Source organism: Neoarius graeffei, chromosome 11 (assembly GCF_027579695.1).
Source record: "Neoarius graeffei isolate fNeoGra1 chromosome 11, fNeoGra1.pri, whole genome shotgun sequence".
NCBI lineage: Eukaryota > Metazoa > Chordata > Actinopteri > Siluriformes > Ariidae > Neoarius > Neoarius graeffei.
In genome coordinates, this window is record NC_083579.1 from 62,258,393 (window position 1) to 62,283,125 (window position 24,733).

General features: G+C 42.0%; 2 protein-coding genes across 6 annotated transcripts in view; one reads left to right on the plus strand and one right to left on the minus strand.

Moving 5' to 3' along the window:
* Window positions 1-4,482, minus strand: part of fndc4b (fibronectin type III domain containing 4b) — a 20,457-nt gene extending 15,975 nt beyond the window's left edge. The window contains exons 1-2 of the mRNA XM_060932818.1: window positions 4,408-4,482; window positions 4,103-4,211 (exon numbers count right to left, since the gene is read on the minus strand). Of these exons, the coding sequence (XP_060788801.1) occupies window positions 4,103-4,211; window positions 4,408-4,482 (184 nt within the window). The remainder of the gene's footprint in view (window positions 1-4,102; window positions 4,212-4,407) is intronic.
* The window catches only part of gckr (glucokinase (hexokinase 4) regulator), a 25,209-nt gene extending 551 nt beyond the window's left edge, over window positions 1-24,658 (plus strand). Inside the window, exons 2-21 of one of the 5 annotated variants that reach the window (XM_060934541.1) lie at window positions 11,225-11,334; window positions 12,075-12,233; window positions 12,363-12,518; window positions 12,623-12,691; window positions 14,518-14,586; window positions 14,740-14,813; window positions 14,914-14,980; window positions 15,710-15,763; window positions 15,877-15,971; window positions 16,082-16,187; window positions 16,755-16,873; window positions 16,957-17,055; window positions 18,958-19,055; window positions 19,168-19,244; window positions 19,441-19,537; window positions 19,627-19,724; window positions 19,827-19,907; window positions 21,634-21,783; window positions 23,299-23,433; window positions 23,616-24,658. In XM_060934541.1, the coding sequence (XP_060790524.1) occupies window positions 12,219-12,233; window positions 12,363-12,518; window positions 12,623-12,691; window positions 14,518-14,586; window positions 14,740-14,813; window positions 14,914-14,980; window positions 15,710-15,763; window positions 15,877-15,971; window positions 16,082-16,187; window positions 16,755-16,873; window positions 16,957-17,055; window positions 18,958-19,055; window positions 19,168-19,244; window positions 19,441-19,537; window positions 19,627-19,724; window positions 19,827-19,907; window positions 21,634-21,783; window positions 23,299-23,433; window positions 23,616-23,735 (1,779 nt within the window). In that variant the 5' untranslated portion in view covers window positions 11,225-11,334; window positions 12,075-12,218 and the 3' untranslated portion in view covers window positions 23,736-24,658. Of the gene's footprint in view, window positions 1-9,820; window positions 9,988-10,620; window positions 11,335-12,074; window positions 12,234-12,362; window positions 12,519-12,622; window positions 12,692-14,517; window positions 14,587-14,739; window positions 14,814-14,913; window positions 14,981-15,709; window positions 15,764-15,876; window positions 15,972-16,081; window positions 16,188-16,754; window positions 16,874-16,956; window positions 17,056-18,957; window positions 19,056-19,167; window positions 19,245-19,440; window positions 19,538-19,626; window positions 19,725-19,826; window positions 19,908-21,128; window positions 21,239-21,633; window positions 21,784-23,298; window positions 23,434-23,615 lie in introns of those variants that run through there. The other 4 variants (XM_060934543.1, XM_060934542.1, XM_060934546.1 and 1 more) reach the window with 4 other exon arrangements.
* Window positions 24,659-24,733: the final 75 nt, after the last annotated feature.

The window sequence follows — 24,733 nt, forward strand, 5'->3', positions numbered from 1 at the left end:
AGCTGGGATAGGCTCCAGCTTGCCTGCGACCCTGTAGAACAGGATAAAGCGGCTAGAGATAATGAGATGAGATGAGACCTCTATTTGTCAAGTACCCATCTGAAGAAGTTAGAAATTAGCAGGGGGTATAAACTGAATTGTGACACTTATGCTATACAGTATACACTATATGGCCAAATGTTTGTGGACAAATGATTATCACAGCAATTTGTGGGTCTTCTCCAAACTGTGGTCACAAAGATGGAAGCATGCAGTTGTCTAGAGTACCTCTGTATGCTGTAGAATTACAAGTTCCCTTCACTGTAATTAAGAGGCCTAAACCTGTTCCAGCATGACAATGCCCCTGTGCAAAGCAAGGTATGTGAAGACATGGTTTACTAAGGTTGGGTTGGGAGAACCCAATGATCTACACAGAGCCCTAACCTCAACCCCAGTGAACACCTTTGGGATGAACTGGAACACTGACTGCACTACAGGCCTCCTCACTCAACTCCAGTGTCTGACCGCATTCATGCTCTTGTGGCTGAATGGGCTAATCCCCACACCCATGCTCCAAAATCTAGTGGAAAGCCTTCCCATGAAGAGTGGATGTTATTAGAACAATAAAGAAGGACTAAATCTGGAATGGGATGTTCAAAAAGTACAGTATGTATGGGACTGATGGTCAGGTGTCCGTATACTTTTAGCCACTTTATCTTGTGTAAAAACAAAAAAAACAGTGCAAGCCTACATTTGAAAGACTACCTCTAATAAGATCAATAAATGAAAACATAAATCCTGCTAGTCAGCAACAGCTGTGTTGTCAGTGTACTGTAATATGCTTTGTTTGGCTAATGTTCTTCTAAATGAATAAAAGTTTGATGTGATTATGGTAGATAAGGCTGAAAAGTGTTTTTATGGATTTCCAAATTCTGCTGAGTTTGTGTCTGGCTAAATAGCTGTCATTAACTGAATGAACAGCTAAGCATTTTGAATTTATGAATATGTACCAGGGTGACACTATGGCACAGCGGGTAGCTTCGTCTCTGTTTGTGTGGAATTTGTGCTTGTTCTTTCTCCCACCTCCTAAAAATATGTCAGTTGATGGAATGGCTACTCTAAACTGCCCCAAGGGGTGTGTGTGTGTGTGTGTGTGTGTGTTATAGACCATTGTCCCATCCGGTGTGTATTACTGGCCAGTGCACCCATGACAGGCACCGTGAACCAGACCAGGACAAAGCGGTTACTGAAGATGAATGAATGAATATGTATGAGATTCTGTAGTTGGTTGTAATTGTCTTCTGGGTTATTATGCTAATGTATTCGGACTCTGAGTTTCATTCTCTTCTATAGTTAGAAGGATGAGAGGCTAGTTGACAAAGGCTGCTACAATCCATCATCACTATAATCTGAACTCAGCCCATCCCTATAACCTCAGTACACATGCAGCCATGTGAGTCCTTTAGTTAAAAGTAAAACCTTCATATATGCTATTACTGCGTTTGTATTTTAAAAAGATATTTCATCATTTGAAACGTTTTTTTGTTCAGTAAAAAAAAAAAAATGTAAAAGGTGAATGGAGTCAGATTGTGAACTATTAGTTATAGCGATTAACTGTCAGCTCTAACAGCATAATGGCATTATACAACAACAGAAGAAGAAGAAGAAGAAGAAGAAGAAGCCTTAATAATTATGTTATGCTCTGCAAAAATTAAATTGCTGGAAGTCAATACTGGCACGATTCCATGAATTCAGAAAAGAAATTAGGATAAAAGCTGTAAGGCAAATTAATTATGAATTACTGCTCGAATACCACGCCTAGTTCAAGACTTAAATGAAGACCCGAAGATCCATCTCATTTATCATACAGATATGATGTACTTGTGCCTTCTAGATAGCTGAATCATATGGTGCTATCTGAGCTAAAAATTACTCTGCAAGTTTAAGTGTAAGCTTGAAGGCAGATACTTTTCGATTTGCATATATTTTATCTACTATTCAGGTGGTCTGGTGCATTTTAATATGAAAATTTAAAGCTAGTGTAGGCAATTTATTTTAGAAACCTTTTTTTGGGTTATATTTCTTGAAATTCATCCCCGAAGCAATGAATAAATCAAATGCTTTGACAATAAAAAGAAAAAAATGCAATCTGTGGTAAGTGCAGGGTTGTAAAAAATAAAAAACTGTCCAATTATTTCATTTGGTCTGCATGAAATAACCGGATAGGCTACCTGCCTACCTCTGTGCACTCAAGAGTGGCAGAGAAAGGACGGCCAAAATTTCCAGTTACACCTAATGTGATATCTACAACAACTTGCATTACTAAACGAAGCAAGAAAAGAAAGACTGAAGTAGAAAAGGCTATGGTGAAAAACAGGTGAACATTGGTATGGCTTTTCAACAAAGGTGACAAGGGAGTTGAAGTGATGCCATGGTTGCTAAATTTCTGTTAGACAAATAATGATCTGGTTTGGTTTGGTTTGGTTTGGTTTGGTTTGGGCGAAATTTTGTTTCCCCCTTGCGGTCCAGAAGTAGTCAGGCAATGTCATGTTTTTTGGATGTTTGGCCTTGGACGAAGGCCTGAAGGGAGTGGGTGAGATTTTTCAGTTGGATACTTTCAAAATCTAGCATACTTTTGCTGGCTTCTCCAATGTCACCTACCCTACCTTTAAATAAATGAGTTTAAATTAAATTCCATCCATTATCTCTAGCTGCTTATCCTGTTTTACAGGGTCACAGGCAAGCTGGAGCCTATCCCAGCTGACTATGGGCAAGAGGCGGGGTACACCCTGGACAAGTCGCCGGGTTATCACAGGGCTGACACATATGGCCCTTTTCCACTACCCTTTTTCAGCTCACTTCAGCTCACTTCAGCCCAACACGGCTCGTGTTTTGACTACCTCAGAGCAGCACGACTCAGCTCGCTTCAGCCCTACTCAGCACCCAAAACTCGCAGGGTTTTGGAGTAGGGCTGAAGCGAGCCAAACTGAGCCGAGTGGGGCTAGGGGCGTGAGGAGACACTCCCCTGTGCACTGATTGGTGAGGAGGAGTGTCCTCACATGCCCACACACGCCCCGCGAGCACGAATTACGAGAATTTCTGAAGCCTTATGCGCCTCGCCTCATCTATACGCTCTTGCCAGTATCTGTTGGCGTTGTCGGTGACAACAAGCCACAGCACCAAGACCAGCAACACTAACGACTCCATGTCCTCCATGTTTATTGTTTACTATCCGGATCATGAGACTACCGCTTAAAAGGTCACTGATGTCACTGTTTGCGCCGCCTAACGACATCACGTGACGTCCACCCACTTTCGCTAACTCCACCCAATGTGTCCACCCACTTCCAGCCAGCACAGTTCAGCGCGGTTGTAGTCGAAATGCAACTCCAACAGCCCCACTCAGCTCGACTCAGCCCAACTCAGCACCGCACGGCTCAGCCCAACTCAGCTGCGTTGGTAGTGGAAAAGCGGCAATAGAGACAAACAACCATTCACACTCACGGTCAATTTAGAGCCATCAATTAGCCTAACCTGCATGTCTTTGGACTGTGAAGGAAACCGGAGTACCTGGAGGAAACCCACGCAGACACGAGGAGAACATGCAAACTCCACACAGAAAGGCCTTCACCGGCTGCTGGGCTCAAACCCAGGACCTTCTTGGTGTGAGGCGACAGTGCTAACCACTACACCATCGTGCCTCCCTTTAAATGAAATTATAAAATATAATAGTTAAAATAAAACTGTACAGTAATTATAATTATACATGTTACATGTATACACACACATCATCATCATCATGTTCCCCTTTCTGAAGACTTATCTCCTTGGGGTACACCCATGTCAATGAGGCACATAAAGTTCTCTCTGTCCATCATTTGTCGCCTGATCTGCTGGGCATCCATGCCCAACAGTCTTTCGAACCTTGTCCATTTTGAGGACTGCTCGTCAAACAGTATCTGCTTTCTGATGTCTGCATTGTCCATCCTGCAGATGTGTGCCAGGTATTTCAGTTGATGAGCAATACAGACGGACTTGATTGATTTAGTCCCAGTTATATGGTGCAAATCCGCGTTTGAATATTTGAACCTCCACTCCTGTCTCCCATTATCGCTCATATTACCCACATCCTCATCACTTTGTCGCTTATATCCACCTTTCACCATCTTCCTTAAGAAACCATTCCAGACCACCTCGATCTTCGCTAATTCTTTTGCAGTCAGCTCCCATGTCTGAACATTATATAAGAGTCGGGATCTCACGCAGGCAGTGAGGAACTTTATTCTAATGGACAGGTGTATACGATGATCTGTTAACACATGTTTGAGCTCGTTCCATTTCTCAAAAGTGGATCTGATTCTAGTGCCAAGATTCTGTGTATTGTCTCGAGTTTGTGATTGTGTAACCCAGGTATCGGAAACTTCTGACGTTCTTTAATTTGGTTCCCCCGACATCAACAAGACTCTCTTGGTTCTTGACGGCATCGCTGACATTGAAGGCCATCGTCTCTGTTTTCGTGTACGACATTTTCAGTCCAAATCGCGTAAATCATAAATCTGGAGGATGGTTTGTAGTTCTTCTATTGATTCTGCAAAGATGGCTTGGTCATCTGCATATAGAAGCTCCAATATTCTTCTCTCCCCTCTCGCTCTAGCATTTCCCCGGAGTCCCCCCCCCATGCACCATACTTAAAACTAACTAGTAAATCCTTGACGAAATGGTTAACCCTTGAGGAATTATTTGGACAAAATAGTTTTAAATTTGTTAAGAAGCGTGGATACCATGATCTACTGAAACATCTAAATGTGCAGAACTGGTCAGCATGCTTGCAGCACACAATGAAACTGTGACTGGTTAGAGGGCTTACTGCAGTCTTCTGCTATATCAGTACTGGTCAAGTAGCCTAAAGTTACATACTGCATTAAACAGTGAATGATATATTGTGCAGCCACAAGCTTACACATTTAAACACATCCAGATCATGCACCCATCCATCCATTATCTGTAACCACTTATCCTGTGCAGGGTCACAGGCAAGCTGGAGCCTATCCCAGCTGACTATGGGCGAGAGGCAGGGTACACCCTGGACGAGTCACCAGGTCATTGCAGGGCTGACGCATAGAGACAAACAACCGTTCACACTCACATTCACACCTACGGTCAATTTAGAGCCACCAATTAGCCTAACCTGCATGTCTTTGGACTGTAGGGGAAACCGGCACACCCGGAGGAAACCCATGCAGACACGGGGAGAACATGCAAACTCCACACAGAATGGCCCCCGTTGGCCACTGGGCTTGAACCCAGAACCTTCTTGCTGTGAGGCAACAGTGCTAACCACCACACCACTATGCCACCCCAGATCATGCACCATTCAATCATTTCACTAGGAAGCTCATTTATTTATTTAGCTTTGCCATAGAGAGATATACATGTGGCTGAGAAACCTCTACAGCTTGCTCCAGTTCCAGTCGCCCCGTTGCACCTAATCTGCATGTCTTTGAACTGGGGGAAACCGGAGCGCCCAGAGAAAACCCACGCAGACACGGGGCGAACACGCAGAAAGGCCCCCATCAGCTGTGAGGTTCGAACCTGGAACCTTCTTGCTGTGAGGGAATAGTGCTATGCCGCCTGAAGTTCTCACTGATTTGATCTACAACAGGCTAGGTTCCACCTAGCCTGTAACTCAATCCAGTGACCTAATAAATAACATGACCCACAAACACTGCATTGAGAGCAAGATCTGTTGTGTGTAAATCAGTCATGAAGGATCAGACCATGTCAGTAAGACTCTGACATGGAGATGATGATGATGATGATGATGATGATGGTGATGAAGAAGAAGAAGAAATGGCAGGGATTAGATACTCTGTTCACTCACTTGCTTGGCTAAGGCAGATGTGGCAGCACACCAGCAGCTGGAGAGAGCTGACAGCAGGAAGGAGAGCACTCATATCTTCCTTGAAGTTGCCCAAAATGTTACAATCCCATCAACTTGTCGGACCTTCAGTCACATTAGTGGTGCGCAAACTTCACAGTCAGTGCCGTGCGTCCTGCCCAACTCCTGCACCCGCGGTCACAGAATGAACATGAACTTAACTCGCCACCATTTTCACCCACAGCATCGCCTTCAGCATGCAATCCAGAGGCTGTTTCTTTCTCTCTCTCTTTTTTTTTCTTCCACACTCCAATATTGGACAGCAGTGTAATATCTAGCCTCAATTACAAAGCGAGCAGGTCAGGTTCCAACGCTGTTTTAATCTGAAGCGTAATTACGCAAAAACATGTGCCATTAGCGGTAGACTTCAGTAACAGCAAATGTGTCAAATCTCACCAGTTCATCGAACTCATACTGCAGATGTGTGGTAAAAGAAATCTATCCGTATGTGTCCAGTGCAGAGATGGTTCATTTTGCGTCCTCGTTTTGTCACTACGCTTTAAGAATACCAATAAATCTGCGATGCTGCGACACAAGCGCATGACCTACAGGTGGTGGTGAGCTCCATCTCTCTCTCTCTCTCTCTCTCTCGCCTTCTGAATAGTGATAGCCACAGAGAATCACTGAATCGACTCTTTCTAACCGATCCGTTTCAGTGAATCGAATGCTTCGGTAATTTATAGGGATCAGGGAACGTGGTGCAGCTGTCAGGAGCAAGCTTTATTCCTCCAGGAACCTATAGATCATCCTCATCTCATCTCATCTCATTATCTCTAGCCGCTTTATCCTGTTCTACAGGGTCGCAGGCAAGCTGGAGCCTATCCCAGCTGACTACGGGCGAAAGGCGGGGTACACCCTGGACAAGTCGCCAGGTCATCACAGGGCTGACACATAGACACAGACAACCATTCACACCTACGGTCAATTTAGAGTCACCAGTTAACCTAACCTGCATGTCTTTGGACTGTGGGGGAAACCGGAGCACCCGGAGGAAACCCACGGGAAGAACATGCAAACTCCATACAGAAAGGCCCTCACCGGCCACGGGGCTCGAACCCGGACCTTCTTGCTGTGAGACGACAGCGCTAACCACTACACCACCGTGCCGCCCATTATTATTATGATGATGATGTCAACTGGTGACCTTAAATTGCCCATAGATGACGCAACCACACGATCAAAATGTGCTACGTCATGAGCGTCCGCCATGACGGTGGTGGATATATAACAACTAGGGTGGGGTTTAAATTAGACCGTATCAGCGGATCATCAGATTAACGTTTTTAAAAACGATTAGCGTGCACACAGCAACGCCAATACACGGATACGCTAATCCGGCACGTAAGTTGAAATGTGTCAGTGCGGCTCATCGCTTCCTCCTCAGCGGCTGCACTCCAAATCACTCCGCCCTGAACAGCGAGTGCCCTCTGGAGGGTCCGCACTCCGGCCCTGCGCAGCTCACAGAGTGCGCGAGTGTAGTGCACGAGCAGTGATTCGGGACTGAGCCGCTGTGCGCAAGTCACTTACCACTTGCAAGTGGAAGGATGGCAAGCCTAAAGACCATCATAACTACACAATGGGCAGTATTTGCATCAGTATTTGCAGTATTTTCATACTTTTATACTCTTTAATGAAAGGTGATACAAGGCGGAAGTCCGCGCCGTTTTTCAGCAGTCGCGTCACATGACCAACGCCAGCGAATCAGGAAGGTGGATGTCACAGTGACGTTGTCCAATGACGACGCCAGCTAGAGCTCAGCACAGCGTATCCGCGTATTCTCAATGTTTACACAGCACCCGATCAGACACGATCTGGATTGAATACGTGGACCCTGGCGGATTCCCGTTTCCCGGCGTTTCCAGGCGTTTTAATGTAACCGGACAGTGCATCCGCGAAGAAAATGAGACAGATACGGTCTAATGTAAACTTGGCCTAGGATTGCAGCCGCTGAAAGCGTGTCTGTAAACCATGCTGAATTTTCTCAGTATTACTACGATTTGAACACGCTTCTACCAACCATCTTCTTTTAGCTATGCCATATCTTTGTGCTGTATATAGTCATGGTCACAACAGTACTCGTGACCATGGCACGTTCTGATTTTTTGGAATTCCGTCCGTGATTCAGAAAGAGGGCGAGGAAACTCTGAGGCTTAGTACGGAGAGGAGACGAACACGGCTGAACAACATCGGCAGGGCTGATCTAACAGAGCCTAAAACCAAAACAGCTCATGTTTGCAGTAATCATTTTATCTCAGGTGAGATTCAAAAGCTTTCTCGATAATATCATGGAAGAATGTTATTTCGTGTTGCTAGAATTTTGCTATAAAATGAGCGTTCTCTTGTCATGGTTCACTCAGTCATTGTTAAAATTTTAACACGTGTGTTACCATTTCACTTCTAGGAACGCCAGCAAAATTATACGATAGAAACAATCTAGACTGGGCACCCACTCAGAAAATGGGCTATGTTTCGTCCAAGGTCAGACTTGATTCTTCGGCAGCCAAACCAGATAGAACGTGATATCGATGGTCGGTAGAAGCATCTTCAGAAAAGTGAGTAGAACATCTTCAAAAATGGTTGGTAGAAGACGCTTCTACTGACCATCGAGTACCCAGATATATATCACGTTCTATCTGGTTTGGCTGCCGAAGAATCAAGTCTGACCTCGGGCGAAACGTAGCCCATTTTCTGAGTGGGTGTCCAGTCTGGATTGTTTCTATCGTATAATTTTGCTGGCGCTCCTAGAAGTGAAATGGGAATACACATGTTAAAATTATAACAACGACCGAGTGAACCACGACAAGAGAACGCTCATTTTATAGCAAAATTCTAGCAACACGAAATAAAATTCTTCCATGATATCATCGAGAAACAATTATTACTGCAAACATGAGCTGTTTTGGTTTTAGGCTCTGTTAGATCAGCCCTGCTGATGTTGTTCAGCCGTGCTCATCTCCTCTCCGTACTAAGCCTCAGAGTTTCCTCGCCCTCTTTCTGAATCACGGACGGAATTCCAAAAAATCGGAACGTGCCACAGTCACGAGTACTGTTGTAACCACAACCACGTACAGCACAAAGATATGGCAGAGCTAAAAGAACACTTAAAGCAGTGGAAAAACAGATTGGCGACCTGTTCAGGGTGCAACCCGCCTCATGCTAAATGTCAGCTGGGATTGGCTCCAGCTCACCTGCAACCTGCAATGGATAAGTGGTATAGAAAATGAATGAATGTTTCCAATCATTTTTGGTGACGATACTTCCCAGCAAACCAGCCATCAATGGTAACAATCAATGGTAACAAGATGCCAGCCCAAAGAAGAAAACCTGCTAAGGTCCACAAGTGGCTCTTGATTAGTTGACCACTTGTAAATGTGCTAGTGTTAGACCCACCATGCCTGTCATTTCTTTTTCTCTCTCACATATAGTGGTAATGAAAGCAAGCTTAAAAGTAGCCAGGTAAGAATATCACAGTCATTCATCAGTATCACAGTATCATTGAAAATAAGGATAAAAAATGATCGCCGCCTTCTTCATCCTACGATCTTTGAGAAATTCAAATGATGTAACTTCATGTAACTTCATTAGCTGTCCCATGTGTATGTCGAATGAATTCATACAGTAATGCAAAGATAGTAATATTTCTGAAGCATTATAATTAAATTTCAAGTGTTATAGTGGATTGGGGTAAACAAAATTTACATTTCTGACTGTTGTAGGTTTTATTAATCTCATCTCATCTCATCATCTCTAACCGCTTTATCCTGTTCTACAGGGTCGCAGGCAAGCCGGAGCCTATCCCAGCTGACTACGGGCGAAAGGCGGGGTACACCCTGGACAAGTCGCCAGGTCATCACAGGGCTGACACATAGACACAGACAACCATTCACACTCACATTCACACCTACGGTCAATTTAGAGTCACCAGTTAACCTAACCTGCATGTCTTTGGACTGTGGGGGAAACCGGAGCACCCGGAGGAAACCCACGCGTACACGGGGAGAACATGCAAACTCCACACAGAAAGGCCCTCGCCGGCCACGGGGCTCGAACCCGGACCTTCTTGCTGTGAGGTGACAGCGCTAACCACTACGCCACTGTGCCGCCCGGTTTTATTAATGTTCTAAGTTATTTATTTGAGATATGCCCAGAGGTTATTGCTATGAATGACACTACTTATGCTTGTATGCCAATATTCAATGCACTGTTTGGTCTTTTTATTTTTTTTTCTCAGTAATTATTACAAGTATTAACTCCATAAATGTGTGTGTGTGTGTGTGTGTGTGTGAGAGAGAGAGAGAGATTTAGTATTTTGTAAGTATATGTGGTTTTCTCTGCTACAGGACTAAAACACTGCATGTTAGAATTGTCTGCATTAAGAATGGTCCAGGGCGGCACGGTTAGCGCTGTCGCCTCACAGCAAGAAGGTTCTGGGTTCGAGCCCCGTGTCCAGCGAGGGCCTTTCTGTGTGGAGTTTGCATGTTATCCCCGTGTCCACGTGGGTTTCCTCCAGGTGCTCCGGTTTCCCCCACAGTCCAAAGACATGCAGGTTAGGTTAACTGGTGACTCTAAATTGACCGTAGGTGTGAATGTGAGTGTGAATGGTTGTCTGTGTCTATGTGTCAGCCCTGTGATGACCTGGCGACTTGTCCAGGGTGTACCCTGCCTTTCGCCCGTAGTCAGCTGGGATAGGCTCCGGCTTGCCTGCGACCCTGTAGAACAGGATAAAGTGGCTAGAGATAATGAGATGAGATGAGAAGAATGAATTAAACCCCCATCCCCACCCCAATCTTGGTTGGATATCTTTGGGTAGTGGACCACCCAAAATGATCATTATCACTTTGGTTGGTGGTAATGTCCTTTCGAATTGTGAAAAAAAAAAAAAACCACCCTGTTCAGCATTTTTTATGACTTTCTATCTTTTTCTGTACATTTTCTAAATCAACTTTGATCCGTTTATATTTAATTTATACATTTAAAAACATGAAATGAATTAAGGCATTCATTTATTTTTTTTTTAAAATCAAGTATTTAGCATACTTCTCTGCTGAACAGCTCCTTCCCCAGTTGGTATTAGAGCAACACAGTAGGATAACTGAAAGATCCATCCATTATCTGTAGCCACTTATCCTGTACAGGGTCTCGGGCAAACTGGAGCCTATCCCAGCTGACTACGGGCGAAAGGCGGGGTACACCCTGGACAAGTCGCCAGATCATCACAGGGCTGACTCATAGACACAAACAACCATTCACACCTACGGTCAATTTAGAGCCACCAATTAGCCTAACCTGCATGTCTTTGGACTGTAGAGGAAACCGGAGCACCCAGAGGAAACCCACGCGGACACGGGGAGAACATGCAAACTCCACACAGAAAGGCTCCTGTCGGCCACTGGGCTTGAACCCAGAACCTTCTTGCTGTGAGTCGACAGTGCTAACCACTACACCACTGTGCCGCCCTGAAAGATCCCATTTCTATTATTTTTACTTTTCAAACTAATAGTTGTATCCAAATTGTGTGCTTGTACTTATAAGTGACTGAAAAATAGGTTGCTTGTGAAGTTTGGTAGTAAATAAGCTCTGTGACTAAAATGTGTATTTGCCTATTTGTTAAACTGTAAACTGTACATTTCCCCTTTGGACAATGCTCATAACTGAGAATTGTGCTAATACTGACTGCTTAATTGTTGATGCCAAATTACTTACATACCAAATCCAAAGTAATCTTTCTAATTGGGGACTAAAGGCAGCAGTGTGCTGTCATAAACTGCAGTGCAAGGTTGGACCAATCCTGGACCATTGATTAAAACAGAAAAACTGCAGTGGACTGCTTTACTGCCTAGGAGCAAAAGGATAGCTGACTACTGCAGACAATTGCCAGCAGCTCAGTGTTTTTTGCCCTACAGCAGCCTAATGGGCTAATATATTGTGATTAAATACAATCTAAATGTATAGAATTGGCACGCATGGCATTTGAGCTTGGCATTAATAAGCCTATAAAAATCATAGTTTGACCATTTTAACTTTTGTTTTGCTTAAAAATCTGAGTTTGTTGCGACCTGGTTTGTGCAGCAGGCTAAAGTCTGCTCTGCAAAGAAAAACCTTTACAGCCAATATCAAAGTCCATTTACATGAGCCTTGGTTTTTCTCTTCTGCCTAGTGTGAGTTACACCGCACAATTCCTGAGCAACTGTAGAGCTTGCCGTGTATAACCGTGGCATGCATGAAACATGTTCAAAAGGACCTAAGCTAGATTACAAGAAAAAAGTCAAAGGGGCTTAAATTTGATGACGAAATACAGGATATGCAACACTGGCAGGTAAGAGGATAGAGTGTATCTGTGGTAAGACGTAGATAATCACGGTTATGATTTTTTTTTTTTAACAGCCTGCATGGTTGCCTTTAATGCCTTTGTTATTGTGGAAATTTTTTTGTATTTCCCTGATAGCAATCCAGTTATGAGCCCTACTTACCGGTCACAGAGAAATCAAATCCAATTACCACAGACATTGATAGAGCAAATCCCAAAGAAATAGTACAAATGCTGCAAAAATGTGATGCAGAACTCTTTGAAAGAACATCACATGGAAATCCTATGTATCAGGTTTGTGTTAAAACTGTTCTAAGTGTTATAGGTGTACTTTATGTAATGATGTACAGTATGGACTGTATGCAAACATTAAGCTGTTAATATAATAATGTTTATAGACATTGAACAGCTCATCTGTGATACAGACAATAGTGGACGTGTCCAAGAGGGTTGAAGTGATCCTTAAGGTATGTAGACCATAGACCAGAACTGTGTATACAGACTTTATGATTTATATTGTATTATAAGTATCTGAAAAACTGTGATACATATACACTCACCAGCCACTTTATTAGGCACAATTGACAACATTATTTAAAATCTACAACTGTCCGATTTCAGTGAGTCTGTACCCAATGTAGCCACAGATATCTGTTCTTGGTTGACAGGAGTGGAACTCGGTGTAGTCTTTTTTGGTAGAAACTCATCCACCACTAAGTTCGACATGTTGTGCTGTGCATTCTGACACGCTTTTCTGCTCTCTGCGGTTCTAAAGAGTGGTCATTTGAGTTTCCATAGCCTTCCTGTCATCTTGAATCAGTGAAGCCATTCTCCTTTGACTTCTCTCATCGACTAAGTGTTTCTGCCTGCAGAATTCCCATTCACTGGGAGTTTTTTTTTTCCTCCACTATTCAGTGTAACCTTTAGAAACTGCTATGCTTGAAAATCCCAGGAGATCAGAGTTTCTGAAATACTCAAACTAGCTTCAACAACCATGCCACAAATCACATTTTCCCTCTTCTAAGGACTGATGTGAACAGTAACAGGTCTTGATTTGGAACTGAATGATTTTATACAGGTGGTGTAGTGGTTAGCGCTGTCGACTCACAGCAAGAAGGTTCTGGGTTTGAGCCCAATGGCCGACGAGGGCCTTTCTGTATGGAGTTTGCATGTTCTTCCCTTGTCTGTGTGGGTTTCCTCCGGGTGCTCCAGTTTCCCCTACAGTCCAAAGACATGCAGGTTAGGCTAATTGGTGGCTCTAAATTGACCGTAGGTGTGAATGTGAGTGTGAATGGTTGTTTGTCTCTGCCCATGTTTACATTAGACCGTATCAGCGGATCATCAGATTAACGTTTTTAAAACGATTAGTGTGCACACAGCAACACCAATACACGATTTGCGTGCACATAGCAACGCCAGTACACGGATACGCTCGGCTCCGCAGGCATCCTGCGCTCCAAATCACTCCGCCCTGAACAGCGAGTGCCCTCTGGAGGGTGCGCACTCCGGCCCTGCGCAGCTCACACAGCGCGCGAGTGAAGTGCACAAGCTGTGATTCGGGACTGAGCCACTGTGTGTGTGTGATCCCAGCGCATATCACTTACTACTTGCAAGTGGAAGGATGGCAAGCCTAAAGACAATCATAACTACACAATGGGCAGTATTTGCATCAGTATTTGCAGTATTTTCATACTTTTATACTCTTTAATGAAAGGTGATACAAGGCGGAAGTCCGCGCCGTTTTTCAGCAGTCGCGTCACATGACCAACGCCAGCGAATCAGGAAGGTGGATGTCACAGTGACGTTGTCTAATGAGACGCCAGCTAGAGCTCAGCACAGAGTATCCGCGTATTCTGAATGTTTACACAGCACCGGAGCTGACACGATCTGGATTGAATACGTGGGCTCTGGCGGATTCCCGTTTCCCGGCATTTCCAGGCGGTTTAATGTAAACGGACAGTGCATCCGCGAAGAAAACGAGACAGATACGGTCTAATGTAAACGTAGCCTCTGTGTGTCAGCTTTCTGATGACCTGGTGACTTGTCCAGGGTGTACCCCGCCTCTCACCCATAGTCAGCTGGGATAGGCTCCAGCTTGCCCTCAACCCTGAATAGGATAAGCGGCTACAGATAGTGGATGGATGATTTTATACATTGTGCTGCTGCCACATGATTGGTTGATCGGCTAATTGCATAAATGGACAGGTGTACATGTGTTCCTAATAAAGTGGCTATATATTCTAAGAAATCTAGAGAAGTATGGGGAAACAGTTTAAATGGTTTATTGCAATAGGATCCAGAAGACAGTTTGATTGTCCTGAGTGGATGTGGAACTTCAGGCCGTATCGCATTTCTCTTGGCGGTAAAAAGAAAATAAAAAATAATTCCTAAAGAATTTTCCTCCACATTACAGAATTTCTGTACATTTATTATATTTCATTTGTGATGTCATGAGAGTTCACTGGTGATTTCTGTTAATATAATTGTTCATTTCATCTCATTGGTTGGGCTTTAGACATCCCTTAATCGGTGGCTTGCTTCTCATCATCAAAAGCAAATCTATTGGTACATCATTGCTGGAGGTGACAAGTGAGTAAACACTGGTTGGTCAATTATTACACTGGATGACAAGTCACACTGCAGTATTTTAGGAGGTTTTTTTTTTATTTTTTATTTATTTATTTTTAAGGTCCCTGCTGACATCACAAGAAACTGTAGAGGATGATCCCTTGCTGGGAGCTCTTACACTGGAGAAGGTGAATAGTAGGTAGAAAAACAAAAGATTATGTCATAGAGCAAGTATTTACTTCCTGTTGTAATGAATTACTCTCATGCCATGCTTCGGCCACATACCAAACAACCAAAACATTGAACAAGGAAATGATACTGTAGTATGTAACATACAGTATCGGTCAAAAGTTTGAACACAGCTTCTAATTCAATGTTTTTCTTTATTTTTATTCATTAAAAGCCACTTCATGTCTTAAAGTAATGATGGATGTCGTTTCTCTTTACTTAGTTGAGCGGTTCTTGACATAATATGGATTACTACAGTTGTGGAATCAGGCTATTTACTATATGTTTATTACTTACTATTTACTGTTTGAGCTCAAACACATTAAGAAGGCAAGAAATTGCACGAATTAACTTTTGACGAGGCACCTGTTAATTGAAAAGCGTTTCAGGTGACTGCCTCATGAAGCTGGTTAAAATAATGCCAATAGTGTGCAAAGCATCATCAAGGTAAACGGTGGTCACTTTGAAGAATCTAAAATATGAAAATTTTGTAAAGCTTTTTTGTTTACCTAATTCCAGATATGTTCCATGTGTTACTTCATAGTTTCGATGCCTTCAGTATCTACAATGTAGAAAATTAGTCAAAATACAGAAAAACCTATGAATGAGTAGGGGTGTGCAAACTTTTGACTGGTATTGTAGTTATCTGACCAAGCATGGTTTAGCCCTTTTTTTTTTTTCCTGGACAGGCTTGTGCGGGAAAGAAGCACGTTCTCTTCTTTGGAATATCCTGTGGTTTGTCTGTATGAACAGTTTAGTCATTTCATTCATTTGTGGAATGTATTTGAATTCTTTACTCCTAGCTCACTATTATGCTTTGATAACTATCCTGATGTGATATTTTTCTATTTTGTAGGCACCATTTGTTGCTGGCCAACTTGACTTTTGTCTCAGGAATCTGGAGAGCTTTACTCCAGTGCTGATTGGATTTAACCCTGTTGACATGGCACGGTACCAAAGCTATTAAAGGACATTATGTTTGGCTAATAAACTTAGAAGGGAAAATGAAAATTTGTGATTTACAGTAGAATATCTTAAATTGCTGTTGATTATGTTGACAGGACTGAACCAATTCAGAACTGTACATTTCACTTCAAGGAGGTTGCAGAGAGAATGAATGAAATGCAGAAACAGCAAAAGGCCTACGTGCTCAATCCAACAGTAGGGGTATAAAATTTTCTATCTGACTAAAATACATTCCATCTTTAAAAGACTTTTTAAAATATCAGTATACAGCTTTTGCATAGTTAGTAATCTTTTGAAGACCTGACAATTTCTTGAGTATATAAAATAGTTTTCTTTATGAATACATGTATATAGAAACAATGACTGTATTTTGAATTTACTATAATAATATCTGCTTGGGGGAAGCACGGTGGTGTAGTGGTTAGCGCTGTCGCTTCACAGCAAGAAGGTCCAGGTTCGAGCCCCGTGGCCGGCGAGGGCCTTTCTGTGCAGAGTTTGCATGTTCTCCCCGTGTCCGCGTGGGTTTCCTCCGGGTGCTCCGGTTTCCCCCACAGTCCAAAGACATGCAGGTTAGGTTAACTGGTGACTCTAAATTGACCGTAGGTGTGAATGTGAACCTGGCAACTTGTCCAGGGTGTACCCCGCCTTTCGCCCATAGTCAGCTGGGATAGGCTCCAGCTTGCCTGCGACCCTGTAGAACAGGATAAAGTGGCTAGAGATAATGAGATGAGATGAGAATATCTGCTTAATTTTTTTTTTATCTCAAAGCCAGAAGCAATCAGTGGATCTTCAAGAATGAAAGGAGGAAGTGCCACAAAAATCATTTTAGAAACTATCCTTTTGGCAGGCCACGAAGCTGCATGCAATAAGAAAGCAGTAACTCTCAAGTATGCTTTCAAAGAGTTTTCCTTTTGTGAATATATACTAGTTTTCCTTTTCTATATTAACACCAATATGTTGCTTTTACCAGTGGTATACTGAGCCAACTCAGTACGTTTGAGAAAGTTCATCAACTCACTTACTCACAGACTAATGAACTGGCAGCCCTGGTTCAAAAAGCAGCAATAAGGTAGTGTTGATTTATCTCATCATTTTAGAGGTTTTGTCTGCATAACTTGCTTGAGCAGTGCCAGTTGTGTTCAGTTTTCAGATGAAAAAAGCCACTAAGTTTATCATCTATACAACACCTATTCCAAAAAAGTTGGGACAAAGTACAAATTGTAAATAAAAACGGAATGCAATAATTTACAAATCTCAAAAACTGATATTGTATTCACAATAGAACATAGACAACATATCAAATGTCGAAAGTGAGACATTTTGAAATTTCATGCCAAATATTGTCTCATTTGAAATTTCATGACAGCAACACATCTCAAAAAAGTTGGGACGGGGCAATAAGAGGCTGGAAAAGTTAAAGGTACAAAAAAGGAACAGCTGGAGGACCAAATTGCAACTCATTAGGTCAATTGGCAATAGGTCATTAACATGACTGGGTATAAAAAGAGCATCTTGGAGTGGCAGCGTCTCTCAGAAGTAAAGATGGGAAGAGGATCACCAATCCCCCTAATTCTGCGCCGACAAATAGTGGAGCAATATCAGAAAGGAGTTCAACAGTGTAAAATTGCAAAGAGTTTGAACATATCATCATCTACAGTGCATAATATCATCAAAAGATTCAGAGAATCTGGAAGAATCTCTGTGCGTAAGGGTCAAGGCTGGAAAACCATACTGGGTGCCCATGATCTTCGGGCCCTTAGACGGCACTGCATCACATACAGGCATGCTTCTGTATTGGAAATCACAAAATGGGCTCAGGAATATTTCCAGAGAACATTATCTGTGAACACAATTCACTGTGCCATCCGCCGTTGCCAGCTAAAACTCTATAGTTCAAAGAAGAAGCCGTATCTAAACATGATCCAGAAGCGCAGACGTCTTCTCTGGGCCAAGGCTCATTTAAAATGGACTGTGGCAAAGTGGAAAACTGTTCTGTGGTCAGACGAATCAAAATTTGAAGTTCTTTATGGAAATCAGGGACGCCGTGTCATTCGGACTAAAGAGGAGAAGGACGACCCAAGTTGTTATCAGCGCTCAGTTCAGAAGCCTGCATCTCTGATGGTATGGGGTTGCATTAGTGCGTGTGCCATGGGCAGCTTACACATCTGGAAAGACACCATCAATGCTGAAAGGTATATCCAGGTTCTAGAGCAACATATGCTCCCATCCAGACGACGTCTCTTTCAGGGAAGACCTTGCATTTTCCAACATGACAATGCCAAACCACATACTGCATCAATTACAGCATCATGGCTGCGTAGAAGAAGGGTCCGGGTACTGAACTGGCCAGCCTGCAGTCCAGATCTTTCACCCATAGAAAACATTTGGCGCATCATAAAACGGAAGATACGACAAAAAAGACCTAAGACAGTTGAGCAACTAGAATCCTACATTAGACAAGAATGGGTTAACATTCCTATCCCTAAACTTGAGCAACTTGTCTCCTCAGTCCCCAGACGTTTACAGACTGTTGTAAAGAGAAAAGGGGATGTCTCACAGTGGTAAACATGGCCTTGTCCCAACTTTTTTGAGATGTGTTGTTGTCATGAAATTTAAAATCACCTAATTTTTCTCTTTAAATGATACATTTTCTCAGTTTAAACATTTGATATGTCATCTACGTTCTATTCTTAATAAAATATGGAATTTTGAAACTTCCACATCATTGCATTCCGTTTTTATTTACAATTTGTACTTTGTCCCAACTTTTTTTGGAATCGGGGTTGTACACTGTATACTGTAGATTACACTGGAGACTGCAATACAGAATATAAATTCCAGACCATTACTTCCATTGCTATTTTAACATTGCTATTTCTTTACACATATTGCAATGGGCCTGAATAACCAAGGCTTCTCAGAACTGATGAGATAATATAAAGCAAGAATAATATATGATTTGTAAAAACAGCCTCCAAAGGAAAGGACATGTGTATTACCTTGGATGGCAGACTCTTGGCATTATCGGGATTATTGATGCTTGTGAATGCATTCCGACATTTGGAGCAGGTATCACGACTGATAATTTCGAAATACATTCAAAAAGTGTGATGATTTTTTCAGATTATTGTAATATTAATGATATAATCTCAACCAAAGCTACATTTTGTATTTTTTCCAGGCTTTGATGATATCAGAGGCTTTGTTAGCAATGGCTTCAGTGAAATGAACAACAAAGAGGGAGATCTATCATCTCTAGTAGGTGAAAGGCTTTGCATTCAACTAGAATAATGAATAGTAGCATCTAGGAAACAGACTGCCTGTATTCGTGTCTTGCTCCTTTTGTTTCCTTGTTTTTTTGTGTGTGTCTCTCTCTGTCTATATCTCTGTCTCTATCTCTGCCTTTCCTTTCTCTGTTTCTATCCTCATTATCCATGTCCTATGGGATGTCTAGGGACCACATTTCATTATTGACCACAAGGATTTTGTGGACACCATTTTACCCAATCTTAGTGACGATGATACAGTGATATTTCTCTATAGCGAAAATGGTAAGGAGTATTTAGAGCCAAATCTGATCATTGTACTGTTGGCACTATTACATGATATCAGTGCACATGATGCTGAAATGCCTTCACAGATGACATGAATGAGGTTTCATTATTGGCCAAGAGTGTGAGACAGCGCATATCAAACCTTCATGCAATTGCCCATGAGCTTAAGGGACTCAGTGATCCTGTGAGTAAAATGAGCCATGGTGTTGTTGTTTTTTTTTTTTTTTTACAAATATATCATAATGTTAGATTTTTATTTTTTTAAAGAATGATATTTACCTTTCAGGAAATAATGAAAAACCAGTTTATGACAGTCTTGACAATTAAGTGGCCCTCATCATTGTATAAGGACAACCCTGTCCTAATGGTAAGCTAGATATAGAAATATATAGAAATATACACTCACCAGCCATTTTAATTGGAACTCCTGTGCGCTACATGATTCATGAAATCCAGTCAGCCAATCATGTGGTAGCAGTACAATGCACAAAATTATGCAGATACATGTAATAAGCCTCAGTTAATGTTCATATCAAACAGCATATGATTTTGAAAAATATGATTTTGCTACTAGATTGGCAGGTTTGAGTATTTCAGGAACTGCTGATCTCCTGCAGCAGTTCTGTGTTCGGAAATGCCTTGGAGAGGTTCGAGGAGAATGGTCAGACTGGTTCAAGCAGACAGGAAGGCTATGGTATCCATTCCCAACCATGAAGAGCAGAAAAACATCTCACAAGACATTGGTTGAACATTTCAGAAATTGCTGATCTCCTAGGAATTTAACTTAAAACCGTTTTTAGATTTGAGACAGAATGGTGTGAAAAACATACAGTGAACAGCGGTAGGTAGAAAAGCCTTACTAGTGAGAGAGGACATAGAAAAATGCCCAGACACTTTGAAGCACAATATGTCAAAACTTGCTTATGGGTTACAACAGCAGAAGACCATATCAGGTTCAACTTCAGTCAGCCAAAAACAGGAATCTGAGGTTACATTGATCACACGCTCATAAAACTGGACAGTTGAAGACTTGGAAAAACATAGTCTGGGCTGAAGACTCTAGGTTTCTTCTGAGGCGCACAGAATTTGGTATCAGAATTTGCTATCAACACCATGAATCCATGGACTCAACCTGCCTTGTGTCAACAGTTCAGGGTGCTGATGGTGGTTTAATGGTGTGGGGAATGGTTAATGGTTTAATGGTTTCCTGGTCACATATTGGGCATCAAGGATACCAGCAAGCATCATTTGAATGTCACAGCCCATTTGAGTATTGTTGCTGACCGTGTGCATCCCTTTATGGCTACAATTTACCCATACTATAATGACTACTTCCAGTACGATAAGGTACTATGACATAAAGTTATTTCAGACTGGTTCCATGATAATGAAAATGAGGTTAGTGTACTTCAGTGGCCTTCTCAGTCACCAGATCTGAATCCAACCTTCAAGATGTGGTCAAGTCAAGTCAAGTTTATTTTTATAGCGCTTTTAACAATAGACATTGTCGCAAAGCAGCTTTACAGAAATTTAAAGACTTTTTAAACATGAGCTAATTTTGTCCCCTAATCTATCCCCAATGAGCAAGCGTGTAGGATGGTGGCAAGGAAAAACTCCCTCAAACGACATGAGGAAGAAACCTCAAGAGGAACCAGACTCCAAAGGGAACCCATCCTCATTTGGATGATAACAGACAACGTGATTATAAATAACTTGCTTCTATAACTGTGCCCTGTATAGTCACAAAGTATAACTGTGAAACCAGGAAGTTCATTATAGTTTTAACATGAAGTCTGTTTTGTTGAAATTATAAACTGTTCATTGATGGAAACTTGAGTGCAAAACTGTTCATGACAACTGCACTCCTAAAGTTAGCAAGTTAACTGTAGTCCACAGACATAAAAGCATTACTGTAAGTGTCCAGAGCGTCTTCCAAGTGTGACTTTGTGGGGCCGTCCTCCACAAAGATTTACAGTAGAAATGTCCTAGCCAGTGATAGTATGGTGTTCCTAATAAAGTGGCCAGTGAGTGTATATCCTTATATAGGTAGTAAGTGATATATATTGAATAGTGCTATTTTCTTTCTAACACAGAAACAGTACTGGGAGCTTTCCACTAAGTGGTGCCTCAATGCGATCAGCACAGGGGCTCATGTGATTATTGGAAAAGTGTACATGAATTTCATGATAGACCTCAGAGTAACTAACACAAAACTCTACAGAAGAGCCATTCACATACTACAGGTAATTTATACTTTGTGCAATATGCAAACATGTTCAGTTGAGAGGTACAGAGGTGCTTGAAAGCTTGTGAACCCTTTAGACTTTTCTATATTTCTGCATAAATATGACCTAAAACAACATTTTCACACAAGTCCTAAAAGTAGATAAAGAGAACCCAGTTAAGCAAATGAGACAAAAATTTTATACTTGGTCATTTATTTACAGAGGAAAATGATCCAATATTACATATCTGTGTGTGGCAAAAGTATGTGAAGTATTTGGTGTGACCTCCTTGTGCAGCAAAACAGGCCCAAACCATGATACTACCACCACCATGTTTCACAGATGGGATAAGGTTCTTATGCTGGAATGCAGTGTTTTCCTTTCTCCAAACATAACGCTTCTCATTTAAACCAAAAAGTTCTATTTTGGTCTCATCCATCCACAAAACATTTTTCCAATAGCCTTCTGGCTTGTCCATGTGATCTTTAGCAAACTGCAGACGAGCAGCAATGTTCTTTTTGGAGAGCAATGGCTTTCTCCTTGCAACCCTGCCATGCACACCATTGTTGGTCAGTGTTCTCCTGATGGTGGGCGCATGAACATTAACGTTAGCCAATGTGAGAAAGGCCTTCAGTTTCTTAGAAGTTACCCTGGGGTTCTTTGTGACCTTGCCGACTATTACACACCTTGCTCTTGGAGTGATCTTTGTTGGTCGACCAATCCTGGGGAGGGTAACAATGGTCTTGAATTTCCTCCATTTGTACACAATCTGTCTGACTGTGGATTGGTGGAGTCCAAACTCTTTAGAGATGGTTTTGTAACCTTTTCCAGCCTGATGAGCATCAACAACACTTTTTCTGAGGTCCTCAGAAATCTCCTTTGTTCGTGCCATGATACACTTCCACAAACGTGTTGTGAAGATCAGACTTTGATAGATCCCTGTTCTTTAAATAAAACAGGGTGCCCACTCACACCTGATTGTCATCCCATTGATTGAAAACACCTGACTCTAATTTCATCTTCAAATTAACTGCTAATCCTAGAGGTTCACATACTTTTGCCACTCACAGATATGTAATATTGGATCATTTTCCTCAATAAATAAATGACCAAGTATAATATTTTTTGTCTCATTTGTTTAACTGGGTTCTCTTTATCTACTTTTAGGACTTGTGTGAAAATCTGATGATGCTTTAGGTCATATTTATGCAGAAATATAGAAAATTCTAAAGGTTTCACAAACTTTCAAGCACCACCATACATGCTGTTTCAATAGACCTGATTAGAGCCTGTATGCTCCTGCCCCTTATTATAATGAAGTGAGCATTGATTGGTCAGAAACTTTATTATAATGTTTTTATTAAATGTTTTCAACCAGCCCTAGCTTTTTCATATGTGGCCACTGAAGAGTTCATTAAAGACTTTTGATTCATCAGTGGTTCAGGGTAATTGCACTGCAAAGGCAGTGTGACCCCAGCTTCAGATTTAAATTATGAATTCAATATAAAATGTATTCAATGTCTTCACCTTCAGAGGTTGACGGGCAGCACCCGGGAACAGTGTGAGACAGCTCTGTTAAGAGCTCTCTATGACGTAGAAGAGCTGAGTGACGAGATGAGCTCCACTGATGTCATACGACACACACTGGTGGCTAATGAAAGGGGCAGTGTAAGAGCTTGTTCACAGACCATTGCTTCTGGGTGCATGCAAATGTGACAGACGTGTGTGTGTGTGTGTGTGTGTGTGTGTGTGTAGGAGGTATTTGTAATATTACTGCTGTCATATGGTGGCAAAATACATTATCACACACACACAGTCTTGTCTATAATGTGAATTTGTTGTTATTATAGGTTGTTCCCCTTGCATTGGTGATGCTACAGTCTAGATGCACCATCGCTGAGGCCAAGTCCTACACTGATGCTTATTCTGTGATTCGGGATGCAGTGGCTGCCTGCCAGAGGTTGCTTTAATATAGGAGCACTTAAGACTGCAGCAACCTGCTTCTCAATTCCCAACTGGTTCCTAAAGGGATTTATTGATATTTCAACTTTGTTAAGTGAGATTACATGCTATGTGGTGACATTAAAATCGAGTTTAATACTAAAAAGAAAATTACATCCATTGAAAAACTAACCTTATTGACCATTTCGAAGAGGAATGCCATCCTGGTTGTTTCTTTTCTCTTAATGTATAGGACATACAACAGGAATCAACAACACCAATTTGTTCCTTTTACCATTTATTTCCTGATATTGATTTGTTTAATCTCTCTTTGCTGATTCACAAAATATGTTGGCTGTATCTAGCTGTGTCTAGCACTGTGACCTTGACTATGAAAATCAATAAAGAAACATCCATCCATTATCTGTAGCCAGTTATCCTGTTCTACAGGGTCGCAGGCAAGCTGGAGCCTATCCCAGCTGACTACGGGCGAAAGGCGGGGTACACCCTGGACAAGTCGCCAGATCATCACAGGGCTGACACATAGACACAGACAACCATTCACACTCACATTCACACCTACGGTCAATTTAGAGCCACCAATTAGCCTAACCTGCATGTCTTTGGACTGTGGGGGAAACCGGAGCACCCGGAGGAAACCCACGCGGACACAGGGAGAACATGCAAACTCTACACGGAAAGGCCCTCGCCGGCCGCTGGACTCAAACCCAGGACTTTCTTGGTGTGAGGCGACAGTGCTAACCACTACACCACCGTGCCGCCCCCAATAAAGAAACAATTACAAAGAAAAGAAAAGACCTAGACAAACAAATGAGCATGTTCATTAAGTAGTAAAAAATAAATAGTAAATTATGGAATAATTGTGACATTTGTGTTTTGTATAATTAATTGATTCATTTAAAAGCTATTAAATATAATTGTCAATGGAAAAGCTTTCCACCTCCCATGGATTACTTTACTAAGAAAATACTGTATATGTGTCATCAGGGGAATGTACTGTAAGCCA